Here is a 16,330-nt window from a genome sequence, read left to right on the forward strand (position 1 = left end):
CTACGGACTGACGGAGCGGGGCAGAGAGAAGGACACGGTGCCCAGGCTGCACGCGGGGAAAAGCCCTTGCCTCATCCCCAAGGCGCCCACCCCAGCGTACTTGAGCTCCTTGAGCTCCCGGCTGATGTCATTCTTCTGCTTGCGCGTGTCGTCCAGGCTGCGCAGGGCCTCAGCCAGCTCACTCACCGCCCAGTCCCGCTCCCGCCGCAGGTTGTCACACAGCGTCCTGGCAGAGAGGGGGCAGTGGGCAAGGTCAGCACAAGAGGCGTGGAAAGCTCGAGGGCCTGCAATGGACACTTCTAGATGCACAGAAGGAGGCTGGGGAGCCGGGGGTGATCATCCAGGCCGGGTCCATCATGAGACGAGGGGACAGGGAGGACCCCCGAGCAAGCAGCAGCAGGTTCCAGGCTCTTCCCACTGTTTCCCCCTCAACGTGCCTGGAGTTACAGACCACCCTCCTCCCTGCCCCACCCTCCTGCAGATGCTCACTCCCACCTGGCTCAAGACCCACCTGGGAGGTCTCCTCTTCCATGAGCCCCCTGCCCACCTGGCAGCCTGTGCTGCAGAGCCCACGTGTCTAGGGGCTTTCTGGAGCCACCCCCCAACCCACAGCCAGGCAGGAGCCCCAGGCTCACACCTCTGCAGGTCTGAGCCCCTCCAGGGCACAGGCCAGGTGTGGCATGGCTCTCCTAAAGCGACCTGTGGCTTTGAGGACCCTAGGACTACCTCAGCTGTTCCAGAGAGGAGGTGGGCATGGGCAGCCTTGGAAACATGGGAGCCTGGGCTCTGTGCCACTTCCGGAACCGCCTGATGCTGCTGTGCCCAGGGGCTGGTCCCCACCTCTCTACGGCCCCAAACCCCATACCCAGGCCCTGAGCAAGGACTGCACCCCGGAGAAACCACAGAGAGGGTCAGAGCAGGGTCAGAGCGGGAGCAGACAGGGAGCCCACCACTCCTTCCCCACCCCTGCCGGGGCCTCCCTGGCCACACCCTCCAGCCCACACTGCGCACTAAGGGGCTCGCTACCGGCAGGGTCCCCAGGGGGGGGTGGCGGTGCCTACCGGATGCTGTCACGCTCTGCCACGATCTTGTCTCGCTCCTGGAAGGCCCAGTCCTGCCGGCACTTGGCCACATCTGCCTCCTGGAGGGCTTCCTTCAGCTCCTGGCACAAAGCCTTGCACTGCTTTCGAAGGATTTCAACCTCCTGTTGGCTCTCCCAGCGTCCATTGTCACTGTGTCTTTGATCTGGGGGGGGTGAGGGGACAAGCAGAGGGGACTTTTGTGGGGCTTTCTGGCTCCTACCAGGATCAGGGCTGGAGCCGAAGCTCTAGGTTTGGGGGAGGCGCGGATCACAGCTCTGCTCGGGATTTTACTCAATGCTCGGGATTCATCGAGTTCAGGATCTGAGAGGTCTTAGTACCTAGTTCCACTCTGGTAAGGAACCATCTCACTTTGCCATCCAGAGGTGGAGACCCCAAGGGGAGGCGGCTTTGCCCTTCCCCCTCTCCCTCCCCCTGGGCCCCTCAGCCCTGTGGGTCCCAGAAGTGAATTCATCCAAAAAGACTCTTTCCTTGTAAGCAGCACAGCAGCTCTGCACTTAGGTCTGTGGAGGGGCAGGAAGGCGGTAACTCATAAGGAGTGCTGCAATTCGGGAGCTGAGAGGCCCCGAGAGGGCCCTCTGTGGGAGCCTGGTTTGCTGCCGAGGAACCTCAGGATCCGAGAGGTCCCCCAAGGCCCCCGCTGGTGGGAGCGCTGAGCCCGGACCCCGGCCTTCCAACTCTCACTCCAGAGTTCCTCCCTCTACACCATGCACCCCCCAAGGTCTCTCCCCACAGCCCCTGGGCGGGGCTGGGGCCCCAGGTTGGGGAAGAACATGCTGGTTTTCCCACCACTCGCCTGGCCCAGGCATGAGGCCAATTCAAAAGGCCCCTGGGCTGCAGCCCAGCCCCCCAGATGCTCCTCTCAGAGTCCCATCTCCTGCTGCCTTCCCTGCTCCTGAATAGCTTCAAAACTCCTTCCTGCTCCTTTCCTCTCCCACACTGCTCAGGCTCTCTCCACCACAGCTGAGCTCCGCTCCTAAAGGGGCACTGCGGTTGCCCGGGTGATGGGGGGGCAGGGACGCAGCAGCCACTGTGCCAGGCAGCCACGCCATCCTTTCTGTGAGCTGGGGGCTTGGTCGGAGGGGCCTGACCTGGGAAGCGACCCAGCACCTGGGGAGAACTTGTGACCAATGGCAGTGCCCACCCCACCCCCCGCTGCCCCAGGCAGCACCTTGGTCCACCAGAGGGCCACAAAACCCAACTGGACCAGGTCAGCTGATGGCCAGAGGCTGGGGGCGTGGTCCAGGACAGGCCCACGCAGCAGCTGGGAAGCAGAAGGGAAAGCAGAGGGATCTGGTGTCCAGAGCTGACCCAACACCCAGAGCAGACCCAGATTCTGGAGAGGACCTGGCGTCCACAGTGGGCCTGGTGCCCAGAGCAGAGCTGGTGCCAGGGCTGGGCAAAGGCCCTGATTGGCATCCAGACCTCCTGGGCCCTTCCTGCCCATTCAGGAGAAAGGCATGGGAAGGGGAGTGGACCAAGGGAAGGAAAGCAGAAGGGAGGGAGGGAAGAGAGGTGCAGAGAGAAGGGCAGAGACTGCCAGGGAAGCCCGAATTGCACTAGAGACAAAAAGCAGCTGATTCTGAGATCTGGGGAGCAGGTCACCATGGCTGAGGCCCTGGACAGGGCACTGTGGCAAGGCATGGAAAGCAGGGAGGTGTGCCCAGGGAGAGGGTCCGACCCAGGAAGGCCCAGGCCACTGGGTGATGTGGTGCATCTGGAGGCCAGGCAAAGTGCAGAAGGGAGCCGAGCATTTCAGCCCTGGAAGCCCTTGGCTGCCGGGGAAGGGAGAGGCTCTCCTCTCCCGCCTGCCAATTTGGAACAGAGCCTAGAAAAGATTCCAGCTCAGCTGGCCGGCAGGCTCCATGCCCAGCCAAGACCCCCCACACAGTCCAGGAAGCGCACTCTGCTCTCGAGTGCACTGGGCAAGCAGCCGGCGGCAGTGAACTCGTTCCTGGAGCTAGCACCCAGGGCAAGGTGGGCATTGATCTGCCCACACTCCCTGTGCTTTCAGACTTCCTCAAAGGGCACAACTCCTCCAGCGGCAGATGCCCCCCAGGCAGCCCCGCCACCCCACTGCACGTCACCTGCGCCATCCACTTTTCTGCATCTGCTCTTCCTTGACCCTTTTGTTTACTTACTGACTCAGTCATTTTCAGTTTTCTTCCTAGTCATTTTGTTTCCCTTTCTGATATGGACAATATCCACTCGCCCCCACCCCCAAAATTAATTACTTAAATCCCAGAAGGCGAAAATGAGTTGATAGTTTTCCTGGGACCATTACGGAGTTCTAATGCATTAACTTTCCTTATTAGAAATTCCTTCAACATCTTTTCAAAAAATCCATCAACATAAAAAGTATACCCTATTGCTTTTCTTTTTTCTTTTTTTTTTTTTTTAAAGATTTATTTATTTATTTAATTTCCCCCCCTCCCCTGGTTGTCTGTTCTTGGTGTCTGTTTGTTGCGTCTTGTTTCTTTGTCTGCTTTTTGTTTCTTTGTCCGCTTCTGTTGTCGTCAGCGGCACGGGAAGTGTGGGCGGCGCCATTCCTGGGCAGGCTGCTCTTTCTTTTCACGCTGGGCGGCTTTCCTCACGGGCACACTCCTTGCGCGTGGGGGCTCCCCCACGTGGGGGACACCCTTGCGTGGCACGGCACTCCTTGCGCGCATCAGCACTGCGCATGGCCAGCTCCACACGGGTTAAGGAGGCCCGGGGTTTGAACCGCGGACCTCCCATATGGTAGACGGACGCCCTAACCACTGGGCCAAAGTCCGTTTCCCCTATTGCTTTTCAACCACCAGCTAGAGAAGTCTCAGTCCTTTTGAATGAAATTGCCATTATGTGACCCTCTTTTACCTACAAAAACACGATTTCGTATGGTTCAACCTGATATACACAGGGCAGTAAGCTTCCGATGAGAATAATACTAACCTTAATAATAAAAGTAGAGTCAAGTTGTTCCTAAGTCTCATGGGGCCCACTCTACGTGCTTTTTCTACATTCAACCATTTGATTGTCACAGCCCTGGGAGGCAGCTGCCACTGTCTTCCCCACTTTGCAGGTGAAGAAGCCGAAGCATAGAGCGGCCCCCGGCTGCGGAGGTCCCCTGCAAGCACAAGGCTGTGTCCCTCGCATGCCCGCGGTCCCTGGCACCCCTGGCATCCCCGGCACAGGAAGAAAGCCTCGCAGGGCCCTGGACGCCTCTCAGGCACCAGCCCTGTGCCATGCTTGGTAGAGGGGAGGGGTCTGGCTGTGACCACCCAGTGCCCACCTCCCCCTGCCAAGCTGCCCCACCCATAAGACCTTGCTTCTTGTTTCTCACAGACCAACCTTAAAACCTACATTCTGACTGAGCTGCCAAGGAAAGCAGCAACGTGGAGAGGCATAAACAGATGGTTTTGATGGGGAGAACATTCACTACGATCAAGTTCAGCAGCACACAGCAGAGCTGAAAGATGTAAAAGGGAAGCTCAAATACGGGGGGAGCTCCTGCTGGACACAGATGGCCTCGGGGTCAGCAGTGACCATGAGGAAGGCCTGGGGTGACCAGGTAGGAAGTCTTCAAAAACTCCACACTGAAGGCACAGGATTCCAGCAGAGTGGCCCAATGCTGGTGCTAATGAGCAAGCCTTCCCTTGACCCTGGAGGTAAGACCCCCAGGGAGCAAGGCTTGAGGAGGAGGGCTTCAGGGTCAACCCAGGATAACATCTTCCCCGAAGAATGCTGACCACCTCTTTAATAAGCAAATGCCCACGACTGAGGGAACACTTCCAGACCCATCGACAGCTTTGGGGACTTGCTCTCGGCATCTTTCTCCTTCACAAGCAAGCCCTTGCTCTAGCCCCTGACTTTTCAAGATTATCTACTATTGCTTCACCATGGGTCTGGGTGTGAGGGTGCCTGGGCAGCGTCCGAAACTCAGCCAGCGTTTCGGGCAAAAACGAGCAGGCCTTCGTGCCAACTCGGAAGGCGGCTTCTGACCGGCCGCTGTGCCCACTGCAGCCCCCTCCTCCCTGGCTGCTTTAGAAGATGCTGGACGGCCACCGTCCCCCTGCCTACCTGTCGCAGTGCCTCCATCTCCTCGCTGGCCGCCTTCTTCTCAGATGTGCTGCTCTTGAGCTTGGACTCGGCCAGCTCCACCTTGGTCTGCAGCTTGTCCAGCTCAGAGATGACCTGGTCCCGCTCGCTCATGATGAGCTTGTACTCGCTGTACACTGCATCCCGCTCCTCCTTGTACTTCTCCGACTCCTTGGCGGTCTTCGCTTGCATGGTCCGCAGCTCCATCAGCTCCGACTGCAGCAGCTCCATCTCCCACTGCAGGTCCTTGTTCTGGGTCGTGGCCTTGTTCAGCTCGTGGTGGATTGCCTCAAACCTAGGGGAGCGGTGCCCAGGGCACCGGGGAGGGGCGGGGGGCCTGCCCAGTCAGCTGCTAGGCCGAGGCCACTGTGCTGGACCGCCTTTCTCCCACACCCCCGACAAAGGAAAGTTATGGAGTCCTGGTGTCCGTGAACCTGGAATCTTTCTCAGCCTTTAACAAATACCAGAAGCTGAGCTGAGGATTTTATGCCTCCCGTTTTACTAGAAATAACACCTTATATCTTCCACAGCCAAGCCATGTTATTTAAAAAATAAAAATAAAGGCTGCAGCAGCCCAGCACACGGGAGCTCAACGCAGCTTTGATCTAAGTTGAGTCTGACCGCCACGTTTTCACAGACACTAAGGCCTCAAGTCAGTCAGCACAGAGACCACAGCTCCAGCCAGCCCCGTGCAAGGCAGCCCTGCAAGTCAGGGCCTGCAGCGTGAGACTGGCATTCTCAAAGGCTGTTCCTTGAAACCCCAATCCTGCACAGGGTCCCACTAAACATGCTGGGTGCTCTGGCGGCTTATGTTTGGGAACACTGCATCCTGTGCCCCACTCTTGGCAAGTCACATTGCGCAATACCAGAGTAAAAGGCCCGGAGAGGTCCTGATGTAAAGAAACCTGTCTGCAATTCAATCCAGCAATTTCCAAACCTATTTATCAAGAGAAAACGTCTACTTAAGAAGCCCAGGAAGACTGCTGAGAATTGGCGTTGTGCAGGAACGTTCCTTACGAAACACTATTTGGAGGAAGGGAGCACAGCCCTGAAGAAGATCATATTCCTTAATTTAAAAATAAAACTTTGGAAGGAACAATGCCTAAGACAAGTGGCTGTCCTATTCTCTGGGTGGGTAACTGACACAGATGGAAACGCTTGTGGTGAAACCTGGATGAACTGCATGCTTTGTTGATATGTATCAATAAAATAGATATGTTTTTTTTTTAAAAAAAAAAGAATTACCAGCATTAGAAGAAAGAAAGAGAGAGAGAGAAGGGAGGGAGGGAGGAAGGGAAGAAAAGGAAAGAAAAGGAAAAAAGCAAGCTCAGAGCACTCAGAGCTACTCAGGGGAGAGGAAGGAGCCACAATTCATGAGACTTACTGGGTGTCAAAAACAACGCTTCCTGGAGACCAGTAGCCTGTGCCGGTTTTAATCCCAGAAGGCGCTGGGAGCCTCGCAGATAACCACCAGCCCAGAGGTTAGCCCCCTTCCCCCCCACGCCCAGGGGAGTTCAAGCAGCTCCCCTGCCCTTCTCAGAGAAGGTGGGGCGGGTGCAGGCTCTGCCTGCGCATGCCCCCCTCCCAGCCCCCCGGCTCCTACCTCCTCAAGGAGAGGGCGCACTGGTGCTGCAGCTGGATGGCGGTGTCCCTCTGCTGGGTCAGCATGTCCGTCTGCTTCAGCAGCCGCTGGTTCTCCCGCTCCAGCTGCTCCAGGAGGTTCAGTTCTGAGCTGTGGATGGCCACCTTCTCACTGAACCTCTTCCGCAGGGCGTCGTAGTCCTTCTTGACCCCCTCCAGCTTGTCCATGGCCGTGTCGTACAGCTTGTTGAGAATCTCCGAGGACCCGCTGCGCTTCAGCACCTGGAGACAGAGACTGCCTGGCTCACCCAGGGCCTGTGGGGGCTGGGGGGGCTGCGCCCAGAGCACAGCACACCCACACTTCTATCTGGGAGGGAAGGCCCCACCCTCTAGCCTGGGGGAATCTGGCTGTCTCATTCACAGGCCCTGCCATCACATGAGGCTGATTCATTCAGATTTATTCATTCACAAATCTCTATTAAGTACTGTGCAGAAAACCATAAACATTGCAGACATAAGGCTGTGTTTAAGGACAGAAATCCAGAAAAAGGCCTGTTTGCAAGGCTGGCCCTTGGCTGGTATCTAGGAACTTGAAGGGTAAACCATTCCCTACAGTGACATAAAACCTTCCCTAAATGATCAAAGTGGCTCATGGTGCCTAAACTGTACAAATAACATGTTACACTCTGAGCACCTGCTCTTCTTCTGGGAGTCACACACTTAGTCAACAGAAAGCCCTCATGACTTTTAGATCAAGCAACACCTTGTACCCAGGTCTGGCAAAGTTCCAGTAACTACAAAGTATTGCCCTTATTCATGGGAAATAACTCAAAACTTCGAAAAGAAAGACTTCAAATATTCAATTACCAAACATTCCCTAAACCAGGTGAGAACCCGATTAGCTCCAATCTGGTTTACTGTGCAGCCCCGGCACTGCAGTTATTCCCAAAGTAGCCCACAAGGGGGCAGTCCGTTGCAGACCAGCCAAACGCTCTCCAGATTTGTCTCACAAGCTTCACTGAGAAACAAAATAATTTAAAAGGCCATCTGGAGGTGAATGAACACAAACCTGGTAGAGCCCAATTTCACATGTCTGGAACAGAATTTGGAATCTATATGATGGTTTGGCATCTCTGCATTGTAAGTCCTTCAAATACCCCAGCCTTGAGTTTAAACCCTGACAGTCTGGGGACAATTCAGGGCCGAGTGAATCACAAGTTCGCAGTGAGCAAGGGCATGCAGGGACAAGCCCAGGGATAAGGAGATGACAGAATCTCAGGGTCACAGGGGACCCCGAGGGGCCACTTCCACCAGTGTTATAACCACGCTCACGCACAGGCAGACTGCACAAGAACACCTGGCTTACTCTGAGCTGAAATCCACCTCCTCTAAAATCAAAGCCTGTTCTTCTACCCCTGGAATCATACAGAACAATCCTTTCTCCACAGGACAGTAGCCGAAGAGGTGCTCACGTGCCCACACGCTCCACAACCTCTTGCCACAGGCAGGTGCGCCGGGGCAGCCTCTGCGCATCACCATCGACAGCCTCTGGAGAAATCGGGGGGAACCACCGCCTCAGCGCAGACCAGGAAATTTGAAAAGCTATCCTAGTAGTCCAGACTTTTTCCTTTACACCGTTAGAAGACAGTGTTCTTAGGAGCTAGTTTCCCACACACTGATTCGCAGTCAATGGTGAGACGTACATAAACGCACACGCAACTGCAGCCAAACATTCAGCCTGCCAGCCCAAGGGCGGTGGAGGTCCGAGGGAGAGCATTTACACCCAGCCTGGGATCCTACCGTCCTTCTCGTCCCAGGCAGGCAGCGGTCTCCAGAGATGACTCCCCAGGCCTGAGCCCCCGACAGTCTGCCTGGGAGGACGGGGTGGGAGTGGCGGGAGGGAAGGACCAAGCCCCGCGTTCCGCTCTATCCACGCCGCACGACAGCCGCGGCAGGAGCGGCTGCAGAAGGCAAGCAGAGCAAGAAGAGAACGCACCTGGGGCTGCACTCAAGGCGGGTCAAAACGCTCATTATCTGCGCTTCTCCCCAGACGTGTCCTTCAGGGACCAAGAAACCCCTTTGCCCCTCCCTCTGGGCCCATGACAGGGCATTAGCCTGTGGTTCCTGGGAAAAGAAAGTCAACTTTCAGGAATTACAGAAGAAAAATACTGTATTTTAAAGACAGGGGCCAGGGCAAGAAAGAGAAGAGAGAAGGCTCCAGGGGCCTTATGAGTTTCTCAAATAAACTGGCAGAGCCTATAAAAAGAGAAAATGTGCTTTGCCTTGAACCCAGCAATTTTATCTCTAAGAGTCAAACCTAAGAAAATGCGGAAAAAAGAATGAGGGCAGACATAAGCATGTCCCAGGAAAGACTATTTGTAACAGGACGAAAGTGCAAACAACCAAGGTGCTTAACACACTTAGAACAGGGTTAGGCCATCCCTGACAATGAAACCACGGAACACTTGGCTGGGAGTTCCAAACTGAAAGAAAACTACAAGGAAACCCACGGTATATTGTTGGGTTAGGAGTAAAGGCAGGTTGCAGGAAATGAAAATAAACGCTGTGCATATGTTAAGTATGACACAGAAAACTATCTACGAAATTAGATGTCAGGGGTGACCAGAGGAGTCCCCTTTCAGGAGGGAACCTGGGGCTGCAGTAGGGGTTGGTAACTGCACGGCTGTTGAAGAGGGTGTTGGTTATTTCATTCATGGCCTGTTTGACCAAAGAAGACGTATGATTTCAGTAAAGAAAACAGACAGGCACACATCCTGTACCTGCTTCCTCAGCCAAGGCTCGGCAGCCCCTGCCCTGGTCACTGGGGCATCCCCAAGACAGCCAAGAAGAACCCAAATTGCCACAGCCCGGGGATGCCACATCTGGGCCGCGGCCCTCCCTGTCCCCTCCATACACTCAGAGGCAAAGCGCCCATCTGCCCAAGAGGGAACGGGGCCCGGACCCAGGCCCACAAAGCCCCGCCCACCAGGGCAGCCTCACTTCCTGTGAGATAAACCGTACCGAGGGCAGGAGGGCCCAACAAATCCCTCGAGCAAACACACAAGTCAAACAGCACCTTTTACCCAGCAAGGGCCTCTTCACGTTGACAAGGCGTGGCAGGAAGCGAGCCACAAAACCGCCTTGTCCCTGGAGACCGACCTTTACCCCCCAGGCCCCGTGGGGCACAAACCTGGGGCCTGCCGCCTGGGCGGAGGGGGCACGGGCAGCCCCGGCAGCTGGACACAGTCCCCGCGGTGGCCAGGCCACTCCTCCCCCAGCCGCCAAGGCGGCGGCACTTGCCCGGTGACAGCCAGTGCCATGAAGGACCTGTGGAGCCTGGAGCACGGGCATTTAGTCCTGCCCTGCGGGACAAGCCCTCAGGAAAAAGAAACCAGGGGATGGGCAAAGGGACCGACAGAAAACACCCCCACTTTATTTGGGAGGAGGGGGACAGGACAGGGAAGGAGGCGAAGAGAATGGAGATGCAACTCTCAGTCTGGCTGCCTGTCAAAGCCGTGTACCTCCAGAAGAAAGAGTCAGATTTGGAGGCAAAGAAGTTTTATGCTTCATGAGGGCAGATTTTTTTTTTTTTGTGATGGAGTCTTTCTGAGATCTAATTCACCCTTTTAAAGTAAAACTTCAGTTGGTGTTTAGTATCTTTATGAGGTTGTGCAATCACCACCGCCACACAATTCCAGAATATTTCCATCACCGCGAAAATAAATCCTGTACCCATGAAGCAGGAGCTCTGTGGTCCTCCTCCCCTCAGCTCCTGGAAACCACTCATCTATGTTGAGTCTCGATGGATTTACCTCTTCTGGACATTTCATGGAAAGGAATCCTGCAATACGTGACCTTCTGTGTCTGGCGGCTTTCATTTAAAATAATGGTTTCCAGCTCATGCACATTGCAGCGTGCACCAAAACGTCATTCTGTTTCTGGCTGAATAGTACGCTGCTGTACGGGTAGACCACATTCTCCTCATCCATCCATCCATCAGTGGACATTTGCATTGTTTCCACCCTGCGGCTACAGTGACCGATGCTGCCATGAACGTTTGTTCACAGTTTTGTGTGGACAAGTTCTCAGTTACCTTGGTTTTATACCTAGGAGTGGGTCGCTGCGTCATCAGGTAACACCCATGCTAACTTTTTTTTTTAAAGATTTATTTTATTTATTTATTTCTCTCCCCTTCCCCCCCACCCCGGTTGTCTGTTCTCTGTGTCTATTTGCTGCGTGTTCTTTGTACACTTCTGTTATTGTCTATTGTCTATTTGCTGCGTGTTCTTTGTCCGCTTCTGTTATTGACGGGAATCTGTGTTTCTTTTTGTTGCGTCATCTTGTTATGTCAGCTCTCCGTGTGGGCGGCGCCATTCCTGGGCAGGCTGCACTTTCTTTCACGCTGGGCGGCTCTCCTTACGGGGAGCACTCCTTGCGCATGGGGCTCCCCTACGCCGGGGATACCCCTGCGTGGCAGGGCACTCCTTGCACGCATCAGCACTGCACATTGCCCAGCTCCACACAGGTCAAGGAGGCCTGGGGTTTGAACCGCGGACCTCCCATGTGGCAGACGGACGCCCTAACCACTGGGCCAAGTCTGCCACCCCATGCTAACTTTTTGAGGACATGCCAAACTGCCATCTAATGTTCCCACTAGCAATGTATAAGGGTTCCAATTTCTCCACATCCAGATCTGAAAGGCCCAGGATAATAACAGCAAACATCACCGAGAGCTTCAGACATGCCAGGCCCCTGGTGCTGTGCTCTGCATGCAGGCCTCCTTTAATCTCCTCAGCAACCATGAGATGAACTCAGCCAAAAGCCCACTCTGCCACTTCCCAGCAAGGCTAGAAAGGTAGAGCTGCAAAATCTCTCAAAATGATGAATCTCCCAAAGAAAAGGCAAAAGGTTATCAGATAATTAAGGTAAGCAAACTCACAGAGACAGACTCTAGATGTAAGTTATGAGGGGACGGGGTAGGGTAAGAAAATGAGGAGTGAATGCTTAGATTGCCCTGAAGTTCTGTTTGGATTGATGGTAAAGTTTTGGTAATGGACAGTGGTGCTGGTACCACAATGCTGTGAACATAATTAACAGCCCTGAAATATATATTTGAAGGTGGCTAAAAGAGGATTTTTTAGGTTGTATACACGGAACTAGAATAAAAATTGAGAGGAAAAAAAAAAATGATCTGAGCCAAGGTCAGAGCAGGCAATGGCCAGGAAAAAAGGAGAGGCAAAGGGTGAAGTCAGGGAGGGCCGCCCACCCCTCAGACCAGGAGTCGCCCCTCGCAGTAGAGAGAGGTACGAGGCCTCGGCTGGGGCTCCGTGACTGACTGCCAGGCAGCTCCCGCTCACACCGGGAGCACGGGGGCAGGCCGGCCCGGTTTGGCCAGAGCTTCCGACAGGTGAGGCCCACAGTCCTACATGGCTGCTCCGGGAAGCTCGGCACACAGGCAGGGCAGGTGCACGGGCGCTGGCCTCAAGGCGGCACTTCCTGTCAGTGGCACCTGCCTCCTCTCATCCTTGCAGCAATGCTCCAGGAGCATCGCCCCTCCCTCCTGGGAGTTTTACCAGGACAGGGGAAAGGAAGGCGAGGGTGCTGTGGCAGCCGCTCTGGGGTCATGTGTCGGGTCAGCCATGGAGGTGGCATGGGGACCACGTGGTCCATGGCGCTCCCCACAGGGCCCGGGGCCTCTGGCTGCTGTCCTGGCCTGCACCTAACTCCCCTTCCTGGGAGCCTTTCCTCTTGTCAAGAACCAGCCAAGGCCTACAGTTAAGTACCAGCCCCCACCCCAGACTCAGGCCTGACCCCGGCCGGCCATATCCCCCAGCAGGGGGCTCATGGGAGGGATGCAGGGGCATCTCACAGCAAGGCCCTCCCAGGGCCCCCCACCCGGCCAGCCCCATATGACACACAGGACCTCAGGAGTTATCCGCCAAACAAAATAAACCATGGAAGCTAATTTTTATTTTTTTTATTTTTTATTTTTTTGATTTTTATTTTATTTTTTATTTTTTTAACTTTTTAAAAAAATTATTTATTTTTAAAAATTACATTCAAAATATATGAAGTCCCCTTCAACCCCACCACCCCCACCCCCCACTCCCCCCACAGCAACACTCTCTCCCATCATCGTGACACATCCATTGTACCCGGTAAGTACATCTCTGAGCATCACTGCACCCCATAGTCAATGGTCCACATCATAGCTCACACTCTCCCACGTTCCATCCAGTGGGCCCTGGGAGGATCTACAATGTCCCGTAATTGTCCGTGAAGCACCACCCAGGACAACTCCACATCCCGAAAACGCCTCCACATCTCATCTCTTCCTCCCATTCTCCAAACCCAGCAGCCACCATGGCTACCCTTCCCACACCCATTCCACATTTTCTCTGTGGAGATTGGATTGGTTGTGTCCATTGCACATCTATGTCAAGTGGGGGCTTAGATACCACATGGATACTGGATGCACTCTTCCTGCTTTCAGTTGTAGACACTCTAGGCTCCATGGTGTGGTGGTTGACCTTCTTCAACTCCATCTTAGCTGAGTGGGGTCAGTCCAATAAATCAAAGTGTAGGAGCTGAAGTCTGTTGAGGCTCTGGGCCTGAGTGTCTTATTATCAGTCCAGAGATTCAAATCCCCTAAATATATCTTAAACCCCAGCACCAACTACAATTCCAATAAAGTAGCATGCAAGTCTTGTGAGAAGAGATCCCCTCTGAGTCCAATTCCATCATGCAGAAACACCAGCTCCAAAGAAGGGCCATCTGCCATGGTAGTGAACCCCATCTGCCATGACCATCGAACCCGTGGGTCTCTTTATTCCTCAAAAGAACCAATACCTGGGGTTGTATCTATTTTATCTGTCTCTCAGACTCTGCTCATTTGTGCATAAGGGCATTCCTTCTGACAACCTCCAGACTCCTTTTTAGAGACTCATAGCCTTATATTCTCATTTCTCCTTTCCGTTTCCCCCTTACATTAGGTCAAACAGCATTTTGAAGTCATGTTATATATGTAGACAGGGATATTCTGCTGATCCGTGTTGAGCCTTTAATTCAAGGTCCTTTTCTAGTTGCATCTTCAGCTGATATGTGGTAGTGATCCCTTGGTGCCAGGGAGGCTCATCCCCGGGTGTCATGTCCCATGCTGGGGGGACTGCACTGCATTTACATGCTGAGTTTGGCTGTGAGAGTGGCCACATTTGAGTAACATGAAGGCTGTCAGGAGGAAACTCCCAGGCACAGTGCTACTCTAGGCCCTATTCTTATTGGAGGTGTATAGGCTCAAAAGCATAGCCATAAGTATCAGGAGCCCACTGTTGGGCCCTCCTTCCTTCCTGGTTCTTGCCATTGCACCTGGGGGACTGCCATTGCTCCCCCAGGGTCCACGACAGTGACCCCCCGGCCAAGGGCCCAGTACCCCCCCCCCCAGCTATTGCTCTTAATTGTTTCCACTATGAGTATATCTAGACATTACTATATACCCTGGGCATATGCCCTGTATAACTCCCTGTCAACCATATATGTCCTGTCAATAACATCCTATATCAGTATTCCTCCACTGCCTTTGTTGAACCACTCTGTGATCCAAAACTTCCTGTAAAGTCAATCCCAGCATAATGTCAGCTTCACAAGAGTCTTAGAACACCGAAATTCATATATACAATATAGAGTACTTCCCCAGATTCACCATAAAACCTTTTCCCTTCCACAGCGATAATCTCTTAACTTGTTCATATCATATTTCCTGAAACTGGTGTACAGATTCCGAGACAATAGCTTTCAAACAAGATGACATCTGTGCTTACTATGTGGTCCATACTTTAGGTTGTACAGTTTTCTAAAATTTTTTAGTTATCCTATGTTTTGCCTTATGGTTTACATTATTAGTCTGTCATCCCCTATATGTTTTTGGAGTAATATTACATGTTTTATATTCATCTTCGTGTACTCTCACAAAACTCCTCTCTTGCCCCCATATTTACCTTGTTTCCATCCATTCCACATCCATTTTCCCCTTCCCTTGGGGCCCACAACGCCAGCCATTCTCCATTTCCCGAGAAGCCATGTCCAGAGTTACTTGCAGCAGTATTCAGGGCCTGACTTTCTCAACTGCCCTAATGCCCTGGGAGCCATCCTTTCTCACGAGAGATACAGTTCTCTCTATTTGATGGCATTAGTCCTCCCCAGGATGTGGGTTCACCCCAACTCTCACTTCTTGGGTCTCTTCCCAATGGTACAACTCACCTTGGCAAAATGAGCCTTCAGCTATTCGCCCAGAGTCCGTCCCGCATCGGCCCATACCACCTGAGCATCCTAACCAGGTAACCCTCCTACTTATACTTTGATACGATTTTCTCAACATTTTGTTCTCAACTATCACCTGACACTCTCCCATGTTCGTATGTTGCCCCTCCCTCCCCCCGATTTTTGGACAATATTACCCCTCTGCCCATCCCCAGCCCCCCTCAAACCACAAAGCCCCACCCAAAGGTAACCCCTTGCCCCCATTTTGTCCCTTCTTTGTGCTCATACTTACCACCAGCTCATCACAGATTCCACCCCTCCAGACATTAACTCACATCCTTCCTCCACCCCCCAATTTCCTGTAAGCCTCTTTTCCGGTGTCTAGCTCTCTGAGGCAGTTTGCTTATTTCATGTCATTGAGGTCATGTAGTATTTGTCCTTCAATGCCTGGGTTGCTTCACTCAACATAAGATTCTCAAGGTTCATCCATGTTATCACGTGTGATTGTAGTGTATTTGTTCTAACAGCCGAGTAGTATTCCATTGTGTGTATATACCACATTTTATTGATCCACTCGTCTATTGATGGACATTTGGATTGATTCCAACTTTTGGCGATAGTAAACAATGTTGCTATGAACATTGGTGTACATATATCTGTTTGTGTCCTTGTTTTCAGTTCTGATGGGTATATACCCAGTAGTGGTATTGCTGGGTCATATGGCAAATCTATGGTTAGTTTTTTGAGAAACCACCAAACTGTCCTCCAGAATGGTTGGATCCTTCTGCATTCCCACCAGCAGTGGATGAGTGTTCCCCTTTCTTGACATCTTCTCCAGCATTTGTATTCTTCTGTTTTTTTCATAGCTGCCAATCTTATGGGAGTGAGATGGTATCTCATTGTAGGTTTGATTTGCATTTCCCTGATAGCTAGAGATTTGGAGCATTTTTTCATGTGCTTTTTAGCCATTTGTATTTCTTCTTTGGAGAATTGTCTGTTTAAATCTTTTTCCCATTTTTTAAATGGGTTGTTTATCTTTTTGTTTTCAAGATTTATGAGTTCTTTATATATGCAAGTTATAAGCCTCTTATCAGATATATGGTTGCCAAATATTTTCTCCCATTGTGTGGGTTCCCTTTTTACTTTCTTGACAAACTCCTTTGAGGTGCAGAAGGCTTTAATTTTGAGGAAGTCCCATTTATCTATTTGTTCTTTTGCTGCTCGTGCTTTTGGTGTGAAATTCATGAAGCCATTTCCTATTACAAGGTCCTGTAGATGTTTCCCTACACTGCTTTCCAAGATCTTTATGGTCTTGG

General features: G+C 52.8%; 1 protein-coding gene across 1 annotated transcript in view; it reads right to left on the reverse strand.

Annotated features, from left to right (window-relative positions):
* The window catches only part of LOC101422746 (disks large homolog 5-like), a 205,174-nt gene that overhangs the window by 42,270 nt on the left and 146,574 nt on the right, over positions 1 to 16,330 (reverse strand). Inside the window, 5 exon segments of the mRNA XM_071215912.1 lie at positions 101 to 226; positions 1,062 to 1,206; positions 1,209 to 1,245; positions 5,160 to 5,472; positions 6,781 to 7,040. Coding sequence (XP_071072013.1) covers positions 101 to 226; positions 1,062 to 1,206; positions 1,209 to 1,245; positions 5,160 to 5,472; positions 6,781 to 7,040 — 881 coding nt within the window.

This window comes from Dasypus novemcinctus, chromosome 6 (genome assembly GCF_030445035.2).
Source record: "Dasypus novemcinctus isolate mDasNov1 chromosome 6, mDasNov1.1.hap2, whole genome shotgun sequence".
Classification (NCBI taxonomy): Eukaryota; Metazoa; Chordata; class Mammalia; order Cingulata; family Dasypodidae; genus Dasypus; species Dasypus novemcinctus.